We start from the raw sequence: 25,006 nt of genomic DNA, 5'->3' as shown, positions 1-25,006 counted from the left end.
TCTGGCATGTTAAATTAAACTGACTGGCAAGGATGGATGTGACCTCTGGAAGTGCTGCTTACAGTTTCAGGAAAAGGTAGTGATTTGTAGAAAGACTTAATGTGTCTTTACCTGGACTTAAAAGAGCAGAGATTGGCCAGAGGCCAGCAATGTTTATTATTCTGCCTCTTGAGTGTAGAGGGCAGACTGGCACTTTTCTAGTGACAATTCTAGCAAGATTTGAAAAAGAATTGAGTTATTACACCCTCAAATTGAAATTCAATTCCTTGAATGCCTATTATAGCAATAGCTTCACAAAGCTGCAGGGGGAGGCAGATGACTATTAACGGATGACTTAGATACAGAACTGGGATCTGAAGCTGAAAAACATCTCCCTTACCTGTTTAAATTCCTTGCCTTTTGTGCGCCCTTTGAACTTTGGTAATTTTAAATTGATTTCTACTTGGTGACCTTACAAAAGGGCACAGGAGATGCAGATGTGCATTTTCACTGTGTATAAAGAGACTTACACAGAAGAGAGAGGATGCATTTGCTGCTCTTGACGAAACTGGAGCCCAGAAAAATTCCCTTGCAAAGTTAAATCAATGGATCAAACAAAATGCACAGGAACAGCCAGAGGAAGTGTGGCTGGAAGGATTTCAAACTGATGGCATTTGTCCTTCAGCTCTCACCATCTATATTTAAGGGTTTCACTTCCAGCACTTTTATTATATTGGCTACTTCCAAAACAAACAGTGAAAATGTGTAGATTGCTTTCTTCCTTAATAGTAAAATAACTCTTTACTGCTTTTAGTTTTAACCCCGAGTTTTTTGACAGACCTGAGGTCCAGAGGCTGTATTTGATGGCCTCTCTTTTGAATTGTTTGACTTCACTGTCGGAAGGCCAAGCTGTCTTGTCCCACTGCTTTAGGTCAGGCCTTAAACTTCAGCACCTCTTGCTTGCCAGGCAGGTTTGTTAAGATCCAGATTTCTTCAGAATATGGATTATTGTAATTCAGTATCCAATTCTTTAAACATTTGTAATCCAGTTCTTTAATAATCATACTGCTAGTTACATGTAATTATATCTTCTGGACCTTAGACAATTTTTATTTTTTTTTTTTTTACATTAATCATCAAAAACTAATGCCTGCCACTTGGAATTTGTCATCTGTGTATTCATAGCATTTGCAAAAAACAAACCTTAAAATTTTGCAGAATCTGAATAGCAGAAAATCATAATGGAGTGTAAATTGGGGACATTCTGCTTCACCCCTATGTCATATGTGAGCAGCCTCAGGGAATGTAGTGAGTCAAGATATTTTTTCCTCAGGCAGAGCATTCTAGTTCAGTCTGACCTACTTCCATTGCTGAGAAAAGGGTAGCCTGCCCTGCAGCTACTTAAATCTTTTGATGAAAAATGAGAGGGTGGGAACACTGAAATGACATTGTGCAAAATTTGTCCCAAGGACAAGTCACTTGCAATTTTTTCACTCTGAGCTGATATGATCACAGTAAACTGATGACCAGTCAATTTGCAGTTGTCCATGGAAGCTGGAAATTTAGCATACTGAGCAAAGAGTGTTCCAACAGCACTTTAATTTTTGGTTGTTTGGGTTTTTTATCTTAAGTGTGAATAGAAAGCAGATTCTAACAGTGTCCCTCGGAGTAGTCCTTTCAGGTTAAATGTAAATTCATCCAAAACAGTAGATTTTCCAATGCTTTGGATTTTCTGTTAGGATTTTCTGTTAAAGGAATATATAGAGAGAGATAATAAATTGTGTTTCAAGTTCATGTAACTGAATTCCCAGCAAGAGGACAAACCAAAGAACAGGCAGAGGACAGTTGTGTGAATCATCAGCTTCCCAGTGTCACAGTACTTGAATTCTTCAGTTGTTCAGAACTTTGATCTGCTGACCATACAGCCACCTTGGCCTTTCTTCTGTGCTTTTGAGACTCTTGGCTACCTGAGAAGGAATCCCACAACTGAAGATACTTTTTCTGTTCATTTTACTCTTTCTTGCTGCAAATCACTTGATATATTCATATTTAATACTTAAATACTTTAAATGGGTAAACATATTTTCATTCAGTATCCCTTGATTTTAGAGTTTCTACATCAGGATTACTGTGACCTTGCTGTAGTTCTCATTTTATAAGAAAAAATATCTTTGGTTAATGTAGAGTTGTAACTACCTTATGCAACAGTGAATCAGTTAATGGCAGTTAGAGCCCAGTTCTAAATAGGTCATGAGCAATGAAGTCAATAGGGCTGGTGTTTCAAGCACTTCGGTTCCTCAGTGAGGCTTGTCTATGAAGATCTTTCATCTTTTCCAGTAGGATCATCATCTCCAAACTTGTTTTGTGCTGAGAGCTGGCTGCTTTGTTCACTGGTACAAAAATAATTTCTGCTGCATTAACATTCTATATGCTGTATGTATTCAAGATGTTTTAAAAATTTCTCTCTCTGGAGGGCCAGCCCTGTGTGTGGCATCGACCTTGCTGGAGCATTTCTGTGTGGCAGTTACAAAGTTTGAGTACAGCTTTCAAATGCAGTTATATAATCCCTGTGCTGAGCAGCAGAATCCTGCATATATACAAATGATTTGTGCTTTTAATGCACCTTGTGTTTAAAGTGCTTAAATTTGTTTGTATGCTTGTATACACACTACTTCGGTAATTTAGAAAACACCAAGTGGCTTTTGTACATTGGTGCAAGTGACATTGTGGAAGGACGTGTAGGTTTGCCAGTCTACCCTGGAGAAAAGCCAATTTCTAAATAATGGTGCATGTTTTGTCTAACCTATGTTTGTTTCTTTTAAAATATGAATAAACGTGAGAATTAGCAAAAAAAAAGAAATTAGTGACCTAGGCATGTGTCAAAAGGGTCAGATGATATCTTACTGTGTAATTTTGTGTCACAACTGAATGCCATTCCCCTGGGCCTAGTTTTCAGAGCACTGTGATCTGCTATTACTAAGATGGTGACAATGGTTGGGGTGAATTACTTTCCAAAACCAATTAATGCAAAAGGAGAGAACCTCCTATTTTGTATTGTTTGTCAGCTACTTGACATAGCTGTGAGATGGTGCATCACTCCACGAGTACTATATTTAGCTGTTTCCAAGGAGATGTTCTGTGCGATATTGATAATTGCATTAATCCCTGATTTACACAATCTGCAGGAAAGGAAACTGCTCCTTTTCTAGTGCTGGCTTTTTTAATTACTAAATGATCTGTAATTTAGAGATGCCTTGATTTAAGTCTTTTATGTATGCATGTATGTTGGGGACCAAATCAGTGGTCAAATGGTCCTTTTCTACCACAGAAATGATTCTTGAACATGAGTGTAGCTTTTTGATATTACTGCTACTGTTTTGATTTTAGTTGTGTGAGGTCTGTCTGCAAGTGAAAGGCTTCTACTGTAAATAGGTTGAAGAAATGGCTTGGTGACATCCTGTGCTTTCTGTGTCAAAGGCTAATAGCATTCATGTCAACTTCACTTGTGCCTGGAGTACTGCTAAGATATTCATGGTTGAAAACAAAAGTCTGCTTGGCATGTGCAATTTTCACTCTGTAACAGAATCATCTTCCTGTCTCTGGGTCTGATGGTTTAGTCACTCTCTGCCTAAGTATTATCCATGGATTGTTTCTCATGCAGTCAGCTCAGCATGCTTTGTACATCTCTGAAAGTATGAATTTCTGAGGTGGGATTATTTCAAGCAAAGCTTTGCATTACATCTAAATGCAGCATTGCATCTAAAACATATCCTACATAGTTGACCTGCACTGATTGAATTAAATTGAGTTGGAAAGAAGCAAACTGCCAGCTAAAAAGCCAGTGTATTAGTTTAAACCATGCAATTCACTATGAATGCTCTCTGCATACTGTTGTGCATGAACTGGAGCTTTTTAATTGCCTTGTTGTTATACTCCAGTGTTTCATGGATATATAAAGTATATCATATCACCATAACTATAATCAAGTGATCTTGGTACTAGTTAGACTTGTTCAGGTTATATTTTAATCTGATTCCCATTCATACTTTATTTGGAACTGCAGCTGACCTACTTGTTCATTTCAGTTAAATACTTTGAGACATTATCTTTTTTTTTGTAGAAAAGAAGAAAGGAGAGCACAACGCTGAAGGAAAAAGGAAATGAGCTGTTCAAGAAAGGAGGTGGGTTGATAGTCTTTTCACACTACATGGATGTTAGAGAATCATAAATTAATACTTAGCCATCATAGTGATGTTGCAGAAAAACCATAGGAGGATCTCACACCCATCATTGTTCAGATTTATCATCTATATTGTTTTCCATCCAGCTCTAGAGAACAGAAAGAGATAGTAGACCTCCTTAAGAGTAAGGACTTGGATTACTAAAGCAGGATTCTTGTGAAAGCTAAGTATTTCAATCCAATAGCATGATACAGAATTGACTGCCTTGCAAGTGCCAGGGTTTCTTTTACAAATGAAAAAAGGCTTATACTGGGCTCTGAGTTTTGCTAATGCATGTGCTTAGAATCCATGCAGGACTCAGTGGCTCAGTAGCTCTCTCATACATTTGGATGTTTCTTTTTATCCACTGACTCTGCATATAGATACATACATATATACATATACACACTTGTACTATGTACTTACATGTGCATCTATATAACATACATATGTGTATACACATTTATATATGTATATACATCTATTTGTGTGTGTATATGTGTATCTATATATATATAGTATATATATACACCTGTGTACAGACAGATGCATATGTGAAATCAGATTTAGAGGTATGCAGATTTCAAGCTTATGTCAGAACCGGGCATGTTCTGAACACAGTTAATACGTAACAACAGGGTTGAGGTCAGTCCTAAATACCTGTAATAATGCTTTTAATTAAAAAATATAAAAGGGGAAGTGCTTTTGACACCTACCTTTCATTTAATGTTCTGGTGGCTGGAGGTTTCACAAAGAAAACCCAGAAATGCAGAGTCATACTTTCCTCAGTCAGCAGGGACACAGACAAGTGACTTGTCCTTCCCAGAAGTGTACTCTGATAACCAGTCCTGTTGGAGGTCTCTTACATCTTTTAAGCATCTGGATGGTCACCAGCTAAAATGCACCCAAGGAATTGCTCTGTTTTACACTTGTCAGGTTGCAGGGCCTTGCTCAGTCAGTACAGGGCCTTTCCACTCTTGACTCTACCTTTAGTAGAAAATTAGTAACTTAATAATCCCATGTGGTTTACCATCAGTCCATGCTTTAGACCAGACTTGATGGATGATCTTGGAGTTTGTGCTGACTGACCCTTTAAGTCAGTCATTGAAGATGATGTGACAAATAAAATATCTTGGTATCAGTTCAGTGCCATGTTTCAGCACATGGTTCCTTTCAGATCAAGGCTACACTTAAACTAAAGAGATTCTACATCTAAGGCTGGCACTTAAATAGAACAAAATAATGTCAGGATCAAGAATTATATACATATCATTCTGCACTTGTTACATTAAGCTCAGGACTATATTTCTGCTTTTACAAGGGTGATGATTTTAAAACAGTTGTCATTGATATATTTACTACTTAGTAATGTACTTTGTATAAGAGAGGTACTGATTCTGGTTTAATATTGCATCAATTATTAAGAAATTTTCTAAAGAAATCTTATCCATGTAGTTCACTGACTCTACTGGCATTCAAATAAATGATTTGTTTTGGTTTTTTTGCTATTGCATCTGCAGACTATGGGGAAGCAGAAGACTCTTACACAAAGGCTCTGCAGATCTGTCCAGCCTGCTTCCAAAAAGATAGGGCTGTTTTATTTTCAAACAGAGCTGCTGCAAAAATGAAACAGGTAAATATTCTTTTTTTTTTATGAAACACCATTGATTATATGACACAAATGCAATAATGAAGTCATTAGGGATGCATAAAGGAGGGCAAAATAATAAAGCTGTTTGCAGGTTGTGCTGCTTGCTCAGTCCCTCATGCTCCCAGTATTCTGGGAGCTTGGTTTTACTGAGGATGAGTACAAACCTGAAAAGTTGCAATTGGAACAGCTGTTCAAAATTGCTCTGCTGCAAATGTTTAAAACACTTTTTTTTTTCTTTCATTCTCTCTGCTTTAATGAAATTCAAAGTCCATGTGGAGCAGATGTCTTTAAGCATGTTGAGTCCATTCAGACATGTATTAGATTGTTAAGAACTGCAACTATTTATTGTTCTTTTCTGAAAGCCTGGATTGTTGTATACTTGTCTTCATGTAATTGGCTCAAATACTCTGAGGCATAAGCAGGACTTCCTTAACTGTGGCTTAATTATTTCAGTTAGTCTGCTTCCTTCAGAGCTGCTATATGGTAGGATGGACCTATATAGTAAGAGCATGGTCTGGAAACAGTGTCTGCAGCTTTCTTCATGTTTTCTGTTCCTTGACAAGGGACAGGTGCCCAGGGGTTACCAGAATCAGCAATACACTAAGGCAGCATGGAAGGCACAGACAACAATTTGTCTGAACAAAAACTTTCACTTTTTTGGCAAGAGGAGATACTAAAAATCCAGGAGAAAATACTCCCTATTTTTGCCTTTATTTTTATGATTAAATTTTTATAGAAAAGTAGCACAGTAACTCCTGTCCTCAGTTTACTGTAAAGGGAAATTCCGTGCAGTTTTCCTTCAGTATTGAAGCAGATGAAGCACTGTTCAGAAGTGCAGTCATGTTTAGGCTTAAAAAATAAATTCTTGGCATAGCATATTCTTGTTCAGCTAGAATTACCCAACTTGCTACTGGGATACTGAATTAAATAATGGGAGTAGACAAGGAAAAAAATAAAATCTGAGGTAACAGATCCTGGAACCGTTCAAATACGAAAACTGTAGACTGAAAAACCTCCTCATAATCCTGATGTGAACTGTTCATATCACTGGAAACTAAACCAATAGTCCCCAGAGGAAGCCAAGATGATAAAAGAACTCTGCACAAACTAGTGTATCTCACCAATACAGACCTGACAGACAAATATGTTCCTCTGAAAATAGATTGGTATTATTAACAACTTCCCCATTCAGCTTGTTCTCCCATACCTGCTACACCCATTTGTTTTGTACTGCTATAAAAGCTCACGATGCATTTTTCTCTGAGGCAGCTTCTGTTTTATGGAGGAGAGAAGAGTTCCTGGGGTGCAGAAAGATTATTACTACTTAGACCAAAAACATAAGCATTGAACAGCCTTATTTTTTTTTAATATTTAATGCACTTTTAGTTCGGATGAAAATAAGTACTTTGTGTCAGATCTCTTTTTTTCTTTTTTTTTTTTTCCTTGTTTCATTTATAAGCAGATCCATTGGCTCCCATCTTCTAACTGTGATTGTCTGGGTGCTCTAAAATCCTGTCCCTGTGCCTTTGGGAAGTCTCAGACATTGTCCTTTTAGAGAAAGCTGAATCAGTGCTAAAGACAGTGTCTGCTTTCCAAATGTCTTAGCTCCTACGGCCAAAAATTTATCTGGGACTCCTGGGAACTGTCTGTTTCAACCCTTTAATTAATTGACAGAAGTAGCAAAGCTGTAGCCTTGTTAAGCCAAGGCCTTGCAGATGTGACTCAGCCTTCAGACTGGAGCTTACAGACCCAGTACTGGGGCAGCACTGCAGCCTCCACTGGGAGGAAGCTTAATTACTGGTAAAGAGCTTTACAGCAGAAGCCTTACAGTATGAAAAGCCTTGATTACACAAACATCTGAGTTCCTCAGAATGCCAGACAAACCCTTTTGCTTGCAATTGAAAATAATGTTTCCCAAAAAATGTAACTTAAATATAACAAAGGTATCTTGTGTTCTAGGACAAGACAGAAGCTGCTCTAAGTGACTGCAGCAAAGGTATGGTTTTTTGTTTTTTTTTTCCTGTGTGCTGCTCTTGTGCCAGATCTTTCATGTATAAATTATGCCATTTAGTACCTGGCTTCAGGGCTGTATAGGGCATAAGAGTCTTAAAAGAATTTAAAGAAAACCTGTGATGGAAGACACCTGAATCTAGAATTGTTCATATTTTTTATTTTGCGAAATGTTTGTCAAACTTCTTTCTGTAATAATTCACTTTCTGTTCTCTTGTGCAAATAAGGCTGCTGTTTATACCTCTTTTTAATAGGAAATTGTTTTTATTACAGAAGCTGTTTCCTTATACCTACTACTTTACATCCACCTGCCACCTCCCCCAGATCTTGATTTAATCCCAGCTTCCAAGGAACCATCAGTCCCTTTTATGCCAGGCTTTTGCTGTGGCACAAGGGCTTATGCTCATGTTCTTGTCCTGCATAGTTTTCTCTCTGCAACTTCTGGTGAAATCATTTCAGCTGTGCATTCTTTATTGCTTCCACCCACTCACCCATGCTCCAGTATTTGTTAAGATCCCCCTGACAGCTGAGGCAAAAAATCCAAATTACCAGTCAGCAAACTAACCCAATGGTTGTATGCCAGTACTGCTTGTACAGTAAATATGAGTTTGTACATGCTAAAAGTACTCTTGAAGGTAACAAATTTTAGCTGGCTCCTGTCACTTTGGGAGTTTGCCTTGTTTTGGTGGTGGTGCATTTTAAAAAACACTTGTTCTAATTTTGTAGTGGCTGAAAGGGAATCAGACTGCTTTGCTGCAGTGAAAATTAAACCTACCATTGCTTGACACTCCCCAGGGACCTGGCTTACAAACTGCAATGCAACACTTGGAGCTCAGCAGAGCAATTCACACTACCGTGCAACTTGCTGACTATAGCATTGTCTTTGTCCTTCCAGAAGAAATAAACCAGAATCTTTAGCTAGATAATCCTAGATTTAATTGTCCCAAGAACCTCTTTAATAGGGTAATAATTAGAAAATGGGCTCCCTCTTTCTGTGATGAAAAATTGATGCAGAAGTTATTAAGAAATTACCATTTGCAGATTACTGTTAAGTTTAGCATTTTGTAACTGCATCTGTACATTGTCACAGTCATGATAACGAGAGGACAAGCTAAAATTCAGTCATTATGCCCCTCTGCTAACTTTTAGAGCTAATAGAACTGTTTGTGGATTCCCAACCCAACTTTGGTTGATATTAAATTCAGAACACAAGTAGTTCAGGAGTTGATCTTATCTTGAACTGAGATAAGCAGGGAATGCTTTTTTTCCTTGCTGTGCATATCTGTAGGTATCTTTAACTGTAACTTAATGAGGTATACTTATTATTCAGCTTTTATATATTAAATACCTTAAAAGTACTTAAAATTTCTGAAGTTTGAGTTAGAAGCTTCGCATATATAGTATTGGAAAATTAAATGTTTATGAATTATAAATCACTTCTTCCTGTGATGGATTGTAGACATTAAATGAAATGTGATCATTTGCATTAGACTTTCACAGGCACACGTATGCCTTTCTGAATTATGACTTAGCTTTTAAACTGTTAGTCTTCTTGATTCTAAACTACATTATAAAGATGACTATTAAAAGTCCAATGCACACTTAAGAATTTGAGGGGTGTAGAAATGTTTCAAGTAAAATGCTGTGGTTTGTTACTGTTTTCTAGCAGTGGAATTAGATCCTAACTATATCAGAGCTTTGCTGAGGAGAGCGGAACTATATGAAAAAACAGAAAAACTAGATGAAGCTCTGGAAGATTATAAGGTGGTACTAGAAAAAGACCCATCAGTTCATCAAGCCAGAGAAGCTTGCATGGTAAGCCTTTTTAGTATACTTTGGCCTAACTTAAAAGCAAGTTATTTTTTTGCCTGTGCTAAATATTGAATGCTGTTTATGAAAGCAGCTCCATATGCAGTGATGATAACTTTATTTTTTTGAGTCTGAAAGTAAGATGGTTCTCTCATCAGGTTTCACCAAAGAAAGATTCCATGAACTGCCACAACTTCATGAGAAGCCTCAGGTCCACCAAGTATAGTCCTCTTTTTACCTTTGTAAAATGAGTGAAAGTAAAGGTTTATTCTGAGCTGTAAGCATCTAATTACATGCTTAGCTGTTGAATAGCACAGGCACACACTTTGCTCTGTTAATTATCTTTATGCATGTGCTAGGAAAGGTTGCCAGGACCACTGCTGTATTTTAGTAGCCAACATTTCAATATGGAGCTGCAATTTGGAGATCAGAATACAAGCACCTTATAATACAGTTCTTGCCTGCTGTTTAATTAGCTGGTGTCTGGTTTCTGTAAATAGAATTATTTTTGATTGGTAGATTTCCAGTCAAATGCACTTATGGCATATTTATAATTTTTTAATGACATTTTTATATAACCTACATAAAGAGACAGGATTGTATCATTCTTTATCTACTTTAAAATGTTGAAATTTTTTTTGTTTCTTGATTTAGCTGTTTTCTGTTCTTCTTCTTTGCTGTGCCTTGTGTGTGTACTGACCACTTTGAGTTATTTTACTAATAGTGACCAAAGTTTGCTATTAATCTAAAAAAAATTAGCTTTTTACTTGAAGAAAAAGATTCCTTGTGGTTGCAAACAGCTTTCTTTCCTGATTCAGTTACTTTCTTTGTTCTAAAAAAAGTCTTCTGCAACTTAGTACTGTGTTCCAATGTCCACTTTAAATCAAATTACAAGTACTTCAGGATGAAAAATTACTTGCAGAATCTTTGCCATATCTCTATAAGTGTAAGGAAATGCTTTTAAAATTCCCTTGGCCTTTAGGATGTGTCAACTTAGATGAAAAAGGTAAAACCCTTAACACTTCCTGAAACTCTGATCTAACATGTAAATAATCCCTACTCAATAGGGATTTAAATTCACTGCTACAGCCTGCTGATTTGAGGTTTTAAGTAATTCTTTGTGTAAAATACAAGCAGGAAGTGATTTTTCAGTTGATATTTAGTATGCTAATGCTCAGTGTGGGAAATAGCTGTGGATTTGACAAGTTCAGAAGGTCTTTTCACAAGGGTAGTGAGAAGGGAAATCTATTCTGTGCAGAAAGCTCCTCTTAAAGGCTGCTTGCTATTCTTGTTTTTAAAAAAAGAGGTTATGAAGGGTGTGTTGAAAGGACAAATGTGGTAGAGGTAAGAGCCACACAGCCTATGGTTTTGGAGGAACACACACTCATGAAAGGTAGCCACTATAAAAAGGGGTCATCTTTTATCCAGGTGGGGACTTCAGGTCATGGCAGGGGAATTGTAAGCACCAGAGAGCCTGGAAAGAGCTGACCATCTTCTGCAGGGAAAACAACAGCTGAACTATTTTTCACTTCCATTTTAAGGTAAATGGATGCAATTTGAAAATAATTCTTAGTTGGGCACCCAATCCACATGCCTATTTATTTATATCTGGTCAAATTTTCAAAGTGCATCATTATTCAGCTTCACATCAGTGCACATGCGATGTATTGAATATGTTGATGGTGAAGTATTTTTGAAAGGCTTAGATTTAATTGTTTTAAAACTCCATTTGGGAAAATCAGTCATTAGTAGTGATTCTCCCAGCTGACTTTTCCCCATGCTGTGGTGTTGTAAGTGACAGATTAGAAGCTGCTTTTATAGCGTATTAGAAAAGAAGCCTTGCTTGAAATTACTTCCTCTGGGACTGGATCAGTTGCAGTGATGGCAGAAAGATGTTCTACTTAACTGTGTAACTCCTGTAAGGGAGCTTCACAAAACTGCTAAACTGGGCTACCTACTAACTACTTGCTGCTTACAAAGCTGTCCAGTTGCTTTCCTTGTGCCAGCACTGGTACCAGTTCATGTCCAGCCCTGGGGGATGGCTGGTTCTATATGTGAGTCTGGCAGACATCTAACTTTGCTAAAGGGAAAAAAAAGCAACAAGTGAGAGAAAAAAAAAAAAAAAAAAGCCAGGAACCAAAAAGCCCCGAAGTAAATACAATACTTTCATGTTGCCTTGGCTTTTTGCTGTCAGATACTGCAAATGCCAGTGGGAAGGAGAGAAGATGTGGTCAAGGCAGTGCAGGCATTAGGGACACCCCTTTTGGCAGCACCCCCTGACAAGGTCAGTTTACTGTGAAACAACCACCTCATGCTTGTTGCAGGCATCTGGTTGAGGGCAAGAGAGCATTTTATCACCTAGCTCTTGGCAATGGCTTAATAAGTGAAAAGTTTGTCAAAGATCATTACTGCCTGGGTAGTGAGTGTAATGGGTCCATCACAGTCTTGGAAAGAGTATTTGTGTTGGCCTTGTTCATTATCTCCTGGCTGAGACTATGGCTTGTTTGATCCAGTAATTCAGCCAAGGAGTCTGCTGACATTTCTAAAGAAAATGATGGGGTTTGATTTCTGTAGTTCATAGTCTTTCAGCTTTAGAGTAGCTCCAGAGTGAGGCCTGAAGTAATCTGGCCCATTACTTGGTAAAATAGTGTACAAGGAGTGCATTTCAGTACTCCCCCACATCATACAAAGAACAACTGTGAAGATCAAACAGATTGCTATGAACCACCATCAGGGACTCCACAGATTAAGACTTGGGAACACTCTCAGTAGTTGGTACAAATTGTACTGAGTTTAAAAGACATGTTTTGGTTGAGTTGAAACCCTGAAAGTAGAGATAGTCTCCTTCATACCTCTTGCAAAATCTCTTTCAGAGAGTATTCCTCTAATAATCTCACAAAAGTGTCCTTGCTCAGCAACCAGTGGAGATCATAAACAGTCCTGCAGTTCTTCTTGGCCATCTTTCAGGAATGTTTTAGACCTATCAGTAATTCATTCTTAATAAAGAAGAGCTGGGAACTAGAGAGATTGACTGTTACATATACCTTCTGCTCCTTGACCTCATTTTACTAGGCAGAGGCTTTAGGCTCACATGTGATACAGAACATTTTGTACAAGATGCCCTGAATTTACTCTGCAGTGGGATTTAGGACATTCTGCCCTGAGTTAGTCCTGTTCTTTGTCAAGTTTCAGGACGGAGGCAATCTTGGAGACTGAAGCTTAAAACTCCTTTCTTGAAAAATTGTTAAGGAAATACTGATAGCTAGTTTTACACTTCTTAGAATAGTCATAATAAATATCTAAATATCATAATAAAAAACCCCAAACAATTCCAGCTGTAAAAGTGACTCTACGTATATGTTTAAGATATTAGATATGTAGGAGACTAAGAAGCTTTGCTTTACTGTAAGGTAAAGTACATTGCTTTTTGCAGAAACACTGCAGCATTTTTTCCCCTCTCACTGGCAATTAAAGTGATGCATCAAGAGAATCTGCAAATGAGTTTCCTTCACTATTAGAGCAAATCTTTTTCCTTCCTGTACTTAGAAAACAGTTCACATGCTGCTTTAGGGAATATCATGATTTTGTTAAATGACAGTTTAAAAATACTAAATAAACATTAGTTCTTTGCTTTGATTCCTGATTTAATAGCAGCTCTAAAATTGCAGTACTGTTTATGTTTCAGAAGTACTAACTAGTGTTTTGATTTCAATCCTAGTGTCACACACTTTAGCTACTTTGAAATCTTCAGTGCCAGATTAAGCAGTTAAATTTTGTGGACAAATAATCCTTTCTGATGCTTTCTGAGAAAGTGTTTAATTATATGGTATCAATCTTTAGGTTTTCTTTTTAGCCAGATGTGTTAAAAGCGTTGTGTGAATTTTAGCTTCAATCCAGTTTTGAGAGAATGGCAGACCAGATAAAGTTATTTACTAAAAGAAGCTGCACTTGGACCTAAATGTGAGACACCAGATAAAGAGTTATCCTTATGAACACCCTTCTATAGACAACTGACCTTAAAAATACATTTCTGCAGTTAAAAACACTGAGTCTTTGGAATAATAGTATTCAGACAGACAGAATATTGAGTATGTATTTCAGATCAAGGATTTGTATCTGCATTTCCTGCTAAAGCCCATTGTCCAAATGTGAGAGACACATGCTAGATATACACCAAACTTGTCCAAGATTCAGCAATTACAGCTAAAATGCAAACTCAATTTAGAGCCTTGGGATATCCACACAGGTTTTCATGCAGACTACTTAGGTCCAGATCTGCACCCAACTAAATGATCCTCCCTGGGTCAGCAGGAGTCAGGTGAAATCTGCCTTGGCTAATTAGATCTGGCTCACTACTGGTGATACTGGGCCTGGGCTGGTTTCAAGCTTAGCCATCCATGTATAGCTGCACTCTATTCCTTAGAACTTGTTTTTTCTGTTGGGTCTTTTGTTTATTTTTCTGGGATATGCCACCTCTCTTCCCCAACACCACAAAAAAAAATGAACTGTATTTGCCTGTGTTCACCAGTGTATCCTGCACTGAAGAGGAGAAAGCCAAGTAGCCTCCTTGTCAATGGGCTTTTTCTTGAGGTGAATTGTCTTCTTTCACTGTGACAGTGATATCAGATGACAAACCCATCCATGATGGCTGGAGCTGTAAGTGATAGGAAGGAACAAGATCAGGAAATGAATTAACTCTGTTGAGAAGGCAGTTACTACAAGGGAAGTGTATCAAGAATGAATTCCACAGCTGTTTCCATAGTTTGCAACTGTAATTAATTGACTGTTAGAGCAGATCTGTCTTATTTGATATGACCTGGACAAGAAGAGTCAACACTTATGGTTGTAATTGCATAAACTGCCAAATCAAGGCCCTCATGTATAATACCCTCTCCTCCTTATCCCATATATTGTGTCATGAGATGCTGCTTATCAAACTGTGTTCTGAAGTTCACAGACAGTTAGTTCAGTGATCTTCTGAAAAATGTTTGCCTTTAGAAGATCCTATTGTTTTTACAGTGTGGATTTCCCTGAAGTGTGATGCTACTGAGAAATGACTTTATGGATGTTTTCCTCATTGCACCTGTGTTTATTTTTTAAGTCAAATGCTGTGCTTGTTTAGTTTTGCTAGCTTTTCTTACAAAATTTAATACATGCAGCAGAGGAAATAGGGCTAAAATATACTTTGAGTCTCTTGAATTCCATAAGCTTTTCAGTTAAAAATTCAACCAAAAAGACCAGATCTATTTTTCAGCAGTAGCAATGGATGCCTGTATGAAACCTGCACTTACAAGTTGCAGCTTCCTGTTTATGTGACCTGATGATATCGGATGAATTACAGCTTTCCAAAATAAGATGAAAGTGTGGTTTGACATAAGGATTCCTTTTAAGCCATAAAGATTGTATCCTGCCTATGTGTATGAAAATTCCATTTGCTTAACCTGTGGCCTTATTGAAAGGAAGGATCTGATTCCAGTTTTTCTCTCTCTCCACAGCGATTACCGAGACAAATTGAAGAACGGAATGAAAAATTAAAGAAAGAAATGTTAGGTGAGTAGTCTGTACCCATCACTTGCATAATAATCTTCAGTCTACTAAAAAAATAAAAATGCATGAGCAGAATCTCTCAAATAAAACTCAAAGAAGGTAAATCTTAAAGGAAATAATTGTTCTGTGTTAAAAAAACCTTCTAATTTCTTTGTTACTCTCTTTCGCTTGGTTTCACCTGCAGTAGTAAGGTCTAGCCAGTAATTCTGCCATACAGAAAAGGCTATTAGTTAAATTTGAAGAAAGACTACTCAAGATCTTCTGAAACAATTTAATATTGAGCATGTAAAAGCAAGGGGAATGGTTTGAAACAGATCAACTGCTCTGCTGCTTCTCTCTGCAAGTAAACCTTCAAAGGAAAGGTTCCCATGAAAGGGATAAATCAAGGTTTCCACTAAACCTTTACATAAAAAAAAAAAGTCAACCAGCTGTTACAACTGGGTGTGTTTGATCTTGTGTCTGAAGAAACAGATTTGGTTCTTCCTGTAGCACTTCCAACTTTCCTCCAAGTCCTCACATTTACCTTGATTTATATAGTACTGTAGTTCTGTTTCTGTGGAGGCTGAATTAGACCTACCCAGTGTTAAAAACAAGCATCTGGCCTTGATAGGAATGGAATTATATTTCCTCACTGTGTAGCTCATTGTCTTTTTTGTTTTTTTATAATTCTGTAGCAAAGAATACTGTTGGCTTCTTTATAGAAAAGAGAATTTATTCAATGTAACTCATTCAAATATTCCTGCCTCATCATCATCTTGTATGGGATTGATTGGATGATATCTTAACTGAAGTCTTTCAGGAGGATAACTACTTTAAAAAGATTGCCCAAACACAATTGTGTTTCATGTGCAATATTAAACATAAAATACTTCCTTGCCCCACTCACAGTGTTACTGTTAAACTAACAGTTTTGGGAGGAACCTCCTTCCCAAAAAAAGACTGCTGTCAACATTGTCTACTGTCTCTAGTTAACAGGGTTTGTTAATTCCTACAGGTTCAGACACTACAGAAGCCAATCTGACATTCTGGTGCTTTTTAAAATTAGATTTTATTTTTATATAATCTTTGAGTTTTTACTGTTTAGAAAATCCACACGAAAGAGCAAGGACAAATGACAGTATAAGATAAACTTAGCTGCACCTAACCTGTTTCAGAAATAGTTTTTGATAGCTATCCATTCATTCTAGGTGTGCGACAAGTAGTAGATTAAATGCTATTTTAAGATGAGTAATCTTTGAGGGATGAGGAAAGGGGAAGATTGTTTTGCTATTCTGCAGAGAATCCTGTTAAATAAACTCAGACTGTCTTGCATACTGCAATACTAATTCTTAAAATATTTGGGAAGAAGAGACTGTTTCAAGAGCTTCTGCTGAAGCTGATATTTAATTTTTTTTCTTGCTTTGCAGTGAGTCTGATTTGATCTTGTTTGTACCTGTTTTGACCTCGCAGAGTTTCAGTGAGGCTTTCTAAAGCTTTACATCATCAAATTGTTTCCACTATTGTACTTGGAACAATAAATAAGGAAGACTGAGTGTGATAGTGCTATAAATAAATAACTGATCCAGAAAATATCCAGAACAGTCATGCCCATTTGTAGGACATGGGGTGGGTTTCAACAATCTGATTTTTTTTGAACACTCCCTTTGTACCATTGTGCCAGTGTCTAAAGGGCTGCACTAATCACAAGGGACCACACTGAAGCATTAAATCCAGCTTTAGAAACTCTCATTTCAGAACTAGTTCTATGCTGCTAATTTTTGCCTAAATTTCAAACTAGATGTGATCTTTCTAAAAAGTGCTAATCCATTGACAGTTAGGATTTTAGAAATGAACTGGCCTTTTGGGAACCAGCTCAGGTTGTTTCTATGGGATTATTAAGAAAGGAATCCCTTCTCAATAACGTTACATGCTCTCAATAATGCATGCAGGGAGATTCATGCCAGGAAAACCAGACTAAGAGTGGGGTAGTGCAGCATATAACCCTGTGTTCTTCCACAACTTTTGAACATGACAGTATTCCTATAAATTGTCACATGTATTGTTAAAATTATGTGGTGTCAACTGGGTAGGTGACATTTAATTCTTATAATACATATATTATTAATTTATCAATTATATTAATTTATAGATTATATATATATATAATTTATTCTATAATACAGTCTCTTAATAGAACACTTGAAATTGAATTAAGCATATGAGCAGTAGCCAGACTAAATTTTTTGAATGTTATAAAATTCTTTGTATCTTGTCAGTCAGAGAGATAGCAGTGATGTCATGAACTTAATGATGGAAGCCTGGGAAGGAAATCCTTCCCCAGATTTACAGACTGCTGCTATTCTGTCTGGGGTCAAGGAGAAACTCTTACAGTTGAAGAAGGGGGATTAGGTAAGAGTTCTGGAAGGAGTAAAAGACTTGTTACAGTGTGGCAGTTAAGAAATTTATTGAATTGGTTTTGTTGTACAATGTATTTGTTTTAACCTTTTTCAACTTTTCCAAGAATTCTGTTAATACTATTTACCACTGAGTACTGTGTTAGACAATTGGTAGATAATCTGACTACTGGTTAAACAGAGCCAGGTCTGCAAGAATTCATTCTTACCTTCTCACAGGGGAGTCAACTCAGGTGTCTGGGTTGTACCCCAGATTTTTTGATTCCAGAAGAGCAAGTCAGATGCATCCTAATAGTCCCAGCCAAAGTCTGGTCCAGAAGCACAGGCACTAGACCTAAAATAATCACCAACAAAATCTTTGGAAAGAGTTTCCCAGTTCATGCTTTGGCTCCGTTAAAGTTTGGATATTGAATTAAATTCTGATGTTACTCAAGGAATCAGCCAGTAACATTGTTTTTCTAGGCTTTTATTCTTTCAACTAAAACTAAGGCCTGGTATTCCCAACCAGTTAATGCTGTCATGAGAACTGGAGCTGTGTACAAGCAACCCAAAATAAATGGAGTGCATCTTCCTCCTTTCCCAAGTGTGTTTCCTGTTTCCAGTGCTACACCTCATTATCACTTAATTTGTCAGAAGCTGAAAACACTTCTTAAGTGATTGTGTACAAATAAATCAGAGTACACATTCTTTGCTGTTTTTTTCTTCCAGGCTACCTAACTGTGAACTCTTGTGTGCAAGTGGTGTAGTGCATGTGATTGATGAGGGCTCTGAGCAACCTGATGTGGTGGGAGGTGTCCCTGCCCATGGCAGGGGGGTTGGAACTGGATGATCTTAACGGTCTCTTCCAACCCTGAAAATTCTATGATTCTATGAATTTGATGTCACTAGAAGAAGCATGTTTTGTTACCAAGTCAAGTCCATCTCTGCTATGTGTTCTGCAAGGACCTAACTTTTCCAGAGCTGACATATGTATTTAAATTATTTTCATATTTTCCATTCAGCCTTTGCAGCCTGGTGTTGCCACTAAAGTTTGCTCAGTACAATCTAATTTTTCACTTCTGCATTAAAAAAAGCTTAACTTACATCACACTTTGAAAACAGCTTTTATATCCATGTGGCTCTTTCCCTTGTTGTGTTCCTAAAGTGAGCATCCTCTGCCTTAGGGACTGCCCAGCATATGAACAAATAGTGACCATTTTCTCTGTTACTTTTTATTCCTCTGCTGACTTCAAAGCTATCTTGCAACAAACCAGTCTTGTTGAGAGAAACTAATATTGTGATAACCAGGAGTAGCTCCTTGGAGGAAAGGATGTGAGAAGCTTGGAATAGTTCTACAAGGTTTAGGGGCTGTGAGAACTGTTTTCTGCATAGCTACAGGGAAGCCAAGAATATTTGATGTAAAAAAATGGGATGGCACAAATGCCAATCTGTTTAAGCCACTTCATAGACACAGAGTTCATCACACCTAATGAAAAGCTCTTGGGACTCTCAGCATAAGTTACAAATGAATGTATTTCAGAAAATAGTGAAATGGACTTGATTATCATTGTGATTAATGGGAAAGCCTACCAGAGCACATCACCTGCGCCTTTCTGCCAGTAAGAGATTTTTCAAGTGACTTGAGATCATCAAAGATATTTATTATTAGGCTTAGTGACTAAAGAATTAGGTTTTCTTTTGAAACTGAAGGTTATATTGTATTTGCAGCTGAGCTGCTAAACTCCAATAGTGCCTTAGGAAGGTCACTTTAAAGAGTTCAACCCAGAACTAATATGCAGTTACTTCTAGCTCAATACTCACCATTTAGGGAAGGGAAAAGGATTTGCCCTTGCTCTTTTAATTGCTTGACAAATGTTGTTGGTAATACAAAAAGTTATACAAAGATGAGAACTCCTCAGGAAATTTGTCCTTTATCCGAAAACACATTCTTAGCACAAACAACTTTTAACTTCCAAACACCACATTATTACTAGCAACTACACTAGAATTCTTGCCAGAAAGACTGAATAGCAATTCCTGTTGGCTGTTAAGTCTGAATGTATATAATGAGAAATCTTTCATGCATCTGCCTTTTTTAACAGGGTGGTAAAGTGCAGTTTAGGTAATGAATCAGACTTCTTAGCCTTAAATTGACTTTTACCAGTTAGTTTTCTTGTTAACTTCTGAATATTGTTTTGCCGAAGAAACTTCACATCCTGAAGTTCTAGGTGAAAAGTAGACATAGGGTCTCTAAAATATAAAGAGTAAGATCTATGAAAATATGATCTCAGAGAGGAGAATGTGACCCTGCTTGGGGACACATGAGTGTTTGGTTGCTGAGAACTTTCTGAGGCTGAGTCCCAGCTCAAAATGCCTTTTCCCCTCCTTCAAGCACAGGCTCTGTTTTAAGAGAGCTTTTCTTTGAGGGCAGGGCAGGGAAGTTGGACTTAACTGCAGATCTTAATTTAGCGATGAAAGGAGAGTAGGGGAGGAGGAAATTGTGCTTTTCTACAATGATGGGTTTATGTGCTCCAAGACAGCAGGAGCTTTGGGCTTGAGTTCCTGGAAAAGGGCTTTCTTCTGCTTCATTAACAATTCATTAAATGGGGCTGCACCAACAGGCAGTGGATTTAAGTGGTGGAACAGGAAGGTGACCTATGACTGTGTTGTTTTAATTATTCAATCACAGTGAGATGCAGAAGTATTAAATATATTACATGGTCTTTAGCTTCTCCCAAGGAGCCAGCCTAGCTGCAAGCAAGAATACCAGTGCAGTTGTTCTGTGTTTATTGGCTCTTGTATCCCTGGAAAAGAGTCTTTGTACCAATTCCACTTAGAAAAGACTTTTCACAGCTTCCTGAAACAGTCAAACTCATCTGCCTGCTCCTGAGTGCAGTGCCTGGGTAACTTATGTTTACAGCTGACTGTAGCCATGCCAGACTGTGCCAGGATTCTTCCACCATCAAAGACATTGCTGACCCCAAACCTGAAGCTAAATATTTCTCCAAAAGTACAAAAGCAGCTGTTCATCCCAGTCAGAGATACTGTGAACAACTTTATAACCAAAATGCTTTTAGAATGTGGTATAAAAATATGTATTTAGTAGTTAGCTTAACCAGGGTAGCTGATACTTGCAGAGCCACTCACTGGAATGTCTTTGGCTGCATCACTCAAACCACCTCATATGTTAAATCTACACAGAAAACAAAAAAATTGAAGATAAAAATCTTGCCAACTAGCTAGCTTTGTAAGCCAAGGTTGACTTTTTTCCTGTGTAAGGCCACAGAATTTCCATGCTGGCCCTTAAAGACCAGTCTTGCTTTAAAGTAATCACATGAATCTCTGCAAGACCCTCAGTTGTGAACCAGCACTTTGGTTTAAGGTCTTAATTATGGCAGCATATTTGGAAGTACTATAGTAATGTTGTTAATTTCTTTGTGCAGGACTGTGTTGTTCCTTAATATGTTTACATTTTTACCCAGCTACTGTTGCTTTTTCTATTTTCTGTAAGTCTGATAAAAAAAGTTCCCATAAGCCCAATTCAGTTTTGGAAATGTGATTGGAAAAATAGCATATTTTGCTTTATGGTGATGATGTTTAACCTACTGCCAGATTACAAGCATTAAGGGGCATCCTTCCATAGGGTAAATTCAGAGTTGGATACAATTTCTGTTCTGAGCACAGTCAGAGGGCTGCAGTGTCATGCAAGGCAAACCCCTTCATCTGTTTGTACTGCATTTGTGCAAGATGAATACTGCTTGTCTCTTTCTGTAAAGAACTCACATAAGGATTTGTTTCTTATGTTTCTGTACTGCTTTATCACTGCTGTGAAGTTACTGCTTCAGGATGGCTTTAGCAACAGAGCCTGAACTAAGTTCTGTCTGGTGCATTGTAGTGAGGAAACTTAACAGGAATAGTGATGATTGCCCTGCTGGGCAGAAAAAGGGTTTTCAAACAAACAGAAGAAAAAAGCAAAGAAACTAAATGATAAGCATACATCTGACTTTGCAATTTATATCCTAGTATGTTAGTTTAGAAATAGAAATCCAGCTGAAGATGACTCAAATAGCAGAGAGATGTCTCTCATGACTTCAGATAGCTTGCTGAAGTCATGAGACTTCATGCAAGGAGGAATAGGTGGGGCATTTGCACATTTTATTTATGTGACTACTTCAGTTGCTCAGCTGGATTTCCTCTGTGCCAGCTCTAAGTGTCCCTTTTTACCCACGCTGTGCACACACAAACCCCCAGCAAAAAAACATCCATTACCTTGTAGAATTTGGTAAATGTCAGAAGGCTTTTTGAAAGGTGGTGTGTAGCCTACGGATGCCAACCTAGGGTAGGCTTCAACTTGTTCAAGCTTCTCCTGTTTGTTCTCTGGGAAATTAGTCTACAATTCTGCATTGAGGGCAGGAAGAAAATTATGTTGTTCTTGGAAAACTGACCATCTAGGTTTTGTCTTGTCATGTCAGGGGCTTAGTTAGCTTGTGTTTAGCCCAAGCTAACGTTGTTAACTCTCCTTGTTTAATTTTATACATTATATATTTTGTAACATCTCTGTATAGATACAGTTGTTTTAAAAGGATGTCCTTTTGTTGCCCTTCCCCTTTTATAGGTGGTAGCAGGATTCATTTTCTAGTCAGAAAGTATGTACAATACATATATATTGATAGAAACCTCTAGATTTTAACTGCCATAGCTTATGTGTATTTTAAAATGCCTGTTAAATAATTGTTTAGAGCCCTTTGCAGTGGTTAGTCAGGTCTGGAAAATTTAGTTCTGAAAGTGAGTTAATGAAGTCATGTTACATGACATCATGCTGGGGCTTTTTATCAGGCAAATGGCTGTAAAATTGCAAGCATCAGATGGAACTGCTTTGTTTGTAGGTGCAAACACAGTTGCAAGGATTAATTTGGGTTGGTTTTTTTTAATATTACGATACAGATTTAGACATTTTTAATAATTAGAAATGAGCAGTTTGAACTCTGGCTTTCATTGTATCCCAGTAGTCTAGGAAACAGGGGAGTTAGAATATTCTTGATTGTTTATAGACCTGTAGCTGCATCAGAAATCACCAAAACTGAAACCTTTGTGTTAGAAAATTTAATGTTGGCAGCTATCATTTATATCCAGTTGTACATATGGGGAGACCATTGCTGTCAGCTGTTAAACCCTTGTGCCTGAAGAACTTGTAACTGAGGAAATAAGGTAAATAAGGTGCTTCTGGGCAGCTGTAACCACACAGCTGCTACTGCAGCCCCTGTACCTTCATCAGGGCTGCCTGACAAACTGTTCAGAGCCAGCATGGGGATTTCCTTTCAGCCCCAAAGCTGACAGTAACTACATCAGAACTGGGATTTTTTAAATTCATGGTCAGAGCCTAAACATTCACAAATTGCAGATATTTCCACAACATTTACCTTAAATGAGCAGATAAATTTGTAAAGCTGGACTGTGTAGCTGGGCATAATTCAGCAGTTTTCTCTCTGTTTAATGCATTCTCTCTTCTTTTCATTGTAGGCAAACTGAAGGATCTTGGCAATTTGGTTCTCCGTCCCTTTGGCCTGTCAACAGAAAATTTCCAGATAAAACAAGATTCATCAACTGGTTCATACTCCATCAATTTTGTTCAAAATCCAAACAACAACAGATAACACGAATTCAGCCCAGTTCTGGCTTTCAGGCTTCATGACAGTGTGCTTGCACCTACAAGTAAAAGGATTCAGCAAACATTCTTCACACTCCTCAAGTGAAGATTAGACTCAAGCATATGTATTTCCCTGCTTGTGAAATTATTTACAATGTGGATGTAAAGCAAGTCATTTGACTTCTCTTAGTGATAACTGTGTCTAGGTTTTTGGTAATTTTTTTTTCTTCCCTTTGTGGTGTTTGGTTTATCCAACAGTCTGGTTCATTATTTTGGCCCATTCAGTGCTGGCAACAAAATTCTAGAAAGCAATTTAGTTGAATCAAAATGCTTATGCACCTGTAGCCAAGAACAAAGCCTAATGCTGTCTTGGGGAATTAATGAATCCAGCAGAAGAACTTCTCCATGCACTCAGCAGGTGGACATGACTGAAAGCATGCATGGAAGCAAGCCAGCCTCTTCTGTGGAATAATTTTTCTTTGTAATAAAGGCCTGGTGTTTTTGTTGGTTCAGTTTGTGAAGTTCTTGCCTTACTTGAGTCCTTCCCATGGTGGTATTGCTGTTAAAAGTGCCACAAACAACAAACTTGGAGGACATTAATGTGAAGCATTAATTTTTTTGTCTTGCTTATAGCAATATCAGTCAATTAACCTCAGGCCACCCTTACACCACAGTTTACTTTTTATTAATTTTTCTGGAGGCCACATGGAAATTTTATGCCTATATATTTATGCACTTTGTAATAGTAGCATAAAATTAATTATATTTGCTTGCCTAAGATTCATATCCATCCTAGCAAACAAGTAAGTGATGTAAAAATTGATCACAAGAGATCTTCATAGTATCTATGTTGTAGAGAGAGGCTGTTGAAGTAGTTCATTCAGATTTTGGGTGAAGGGTGTCTTTTGTAATTACTACTTACAGGGTTTTATATTGAAGCTGAAATGTTTACATTGGAGGCAGTTTTTTCAGTTGTCTCCATGCAGATGTCAGTACATGTTTCAGTTCAGTAATTAGTGGTGGCTGTCTGTTGGCAGTTGGTTGTCATCTTGAATTTATTTCAGAAATTCTCTGTCTGTGTGCTTAAGAAAAGTTACAGAGTTCCAGTCTTTCCACTATTCTGCCTGAGAGCAATAGCCTTCTGAAGCTACAGTGTTCTTGGTACTTTATTTTCACTGAGGCCTCTGCAGTTGTCAAAGGGGTTTGTTGATTGTTGTTAACTCTGCCCTGCTGCACTTTTAGTTTTGTTTTCATGGTTACTAGTTTGTTGTACTCAACCCTGCAATGAGTGTGTATTCAAGTCTACAGGAATTCAAATGTCATTGTCAAATGGAGAAGCCCTAATTCACAGTGAGGCCTGGGCGACCTTTAACATCTTCTGCAGAATTAAAATGTCGTTTAAGTAAATAATAGCAAACAGCCTCTAGGATTTCCATGTGCTGAAACTGTAACTGTGCCATGCTTTACTGGAGTAAAGTCTCTAATGCACAAGGCTGAATTTCCTTTACTGATAAAGGTTGGGAAAATGCTGTAGGTGTGTGGATGGCAAGTTTTAAAGAAAGATTTTGCTCCTCAGAGGGGTGCAGTGGGTGGAGAGGGCTAAGCCAGGCAGGGCTGGGGGGGTCAGGCTCCAGTATCCAGGCAGAGGGCTGAGCTCACCCAGCACTGGGTACCAGGGAATGTGCTGGAAATATGCTCACTTCCAAGAGGCTGCCCAGGTCCAAATGAACCAGTTAGCTGCAAACCCACTCTGCTTTCTGAATGGAGCTCC

At 37.8% G+C, this 25,006-nt stretch overlaps 1 protein-coding gene and 1 long non-coding RNA gene across 3 annotated transcripts in view; one reads left to right on the top strand and one right to left on the bottom strand.

Annotated features, from left to right (window-relative positions):
* TTC1 (tetratricopeptide repeat domain 1) overlaps positions 1-23,747 on the top strand; it is a 28,298-nt gene extending 4,551 nt beyond the window's left edge. The window contains exons 3-9 of one of the 2 annotated variants that reach the window (XR_011728944.1): positions 4,100-4,160; positions 5,720-5,832; positions 7,810-7,846; positions 9,527-9,675; positions 11,098-11,210; positions 15,165-15,219; positions 23,109-23,747. Coding sequence is in view for 1 of the 2 variants with exons in the window: in XM_071759153.1 (XP_071615254.1) it covers positions 4,100-4,160; positions 5,720-5,832; positions 7,810-7,846; positions 9,527-9,675; positions 15,165-15,219; positions 23,109-23,242 (549 nt within the window). In the remaining variant the exon portion in view is untranslated. The remainder of the gene's footprint in view (positions 1-4,099; positions 4,161-5,719; positions 5,833-7,809; positions 7,847-9,526; positions 9,676-11,097; positions 11,211-15,164; positions 15,220-23,108) is intronic. The other variant, XM_071759153.1, reaches the window with a different exon arrangement.
* On the bottom strand, positions 5,840-23,134 carry LOC139803213 (uncharacterized). Its single transcript, XR_011728945.1, has 3 exons — positions 23,009-23,134; positions 17,819-17,943; positions 5,840-14,323 (listed from the first exon to the last, which is right to left on the bottom strand). It is a non-coding gene; the product is annotated as an uncharacterized lncRNA (long non-coding RNA).
* Positions 23,748-25,006: the final 1,259 nt, after the last annotated feature.

The sequence above is a fragment of the Heliangelus exortis genome, chromosome 15 (assembly GCF_036169615.1).
Source record: "Heliangelus exortis chromosome 15, bHelExo1.hap1, whole genome shotgun sequence".
In the NCBI taxonomy this organism is placed as follows: Eukaryota; Metazoa; Chordata; class Aves; order Apodiformes; family Trochilidae; genus Heliangelus; species Heliangelus exortis.
Note: the sequence above shows the minus strand (reverse complement) of the source record. Positions and strands in the feature narration are given on the sequence as shown.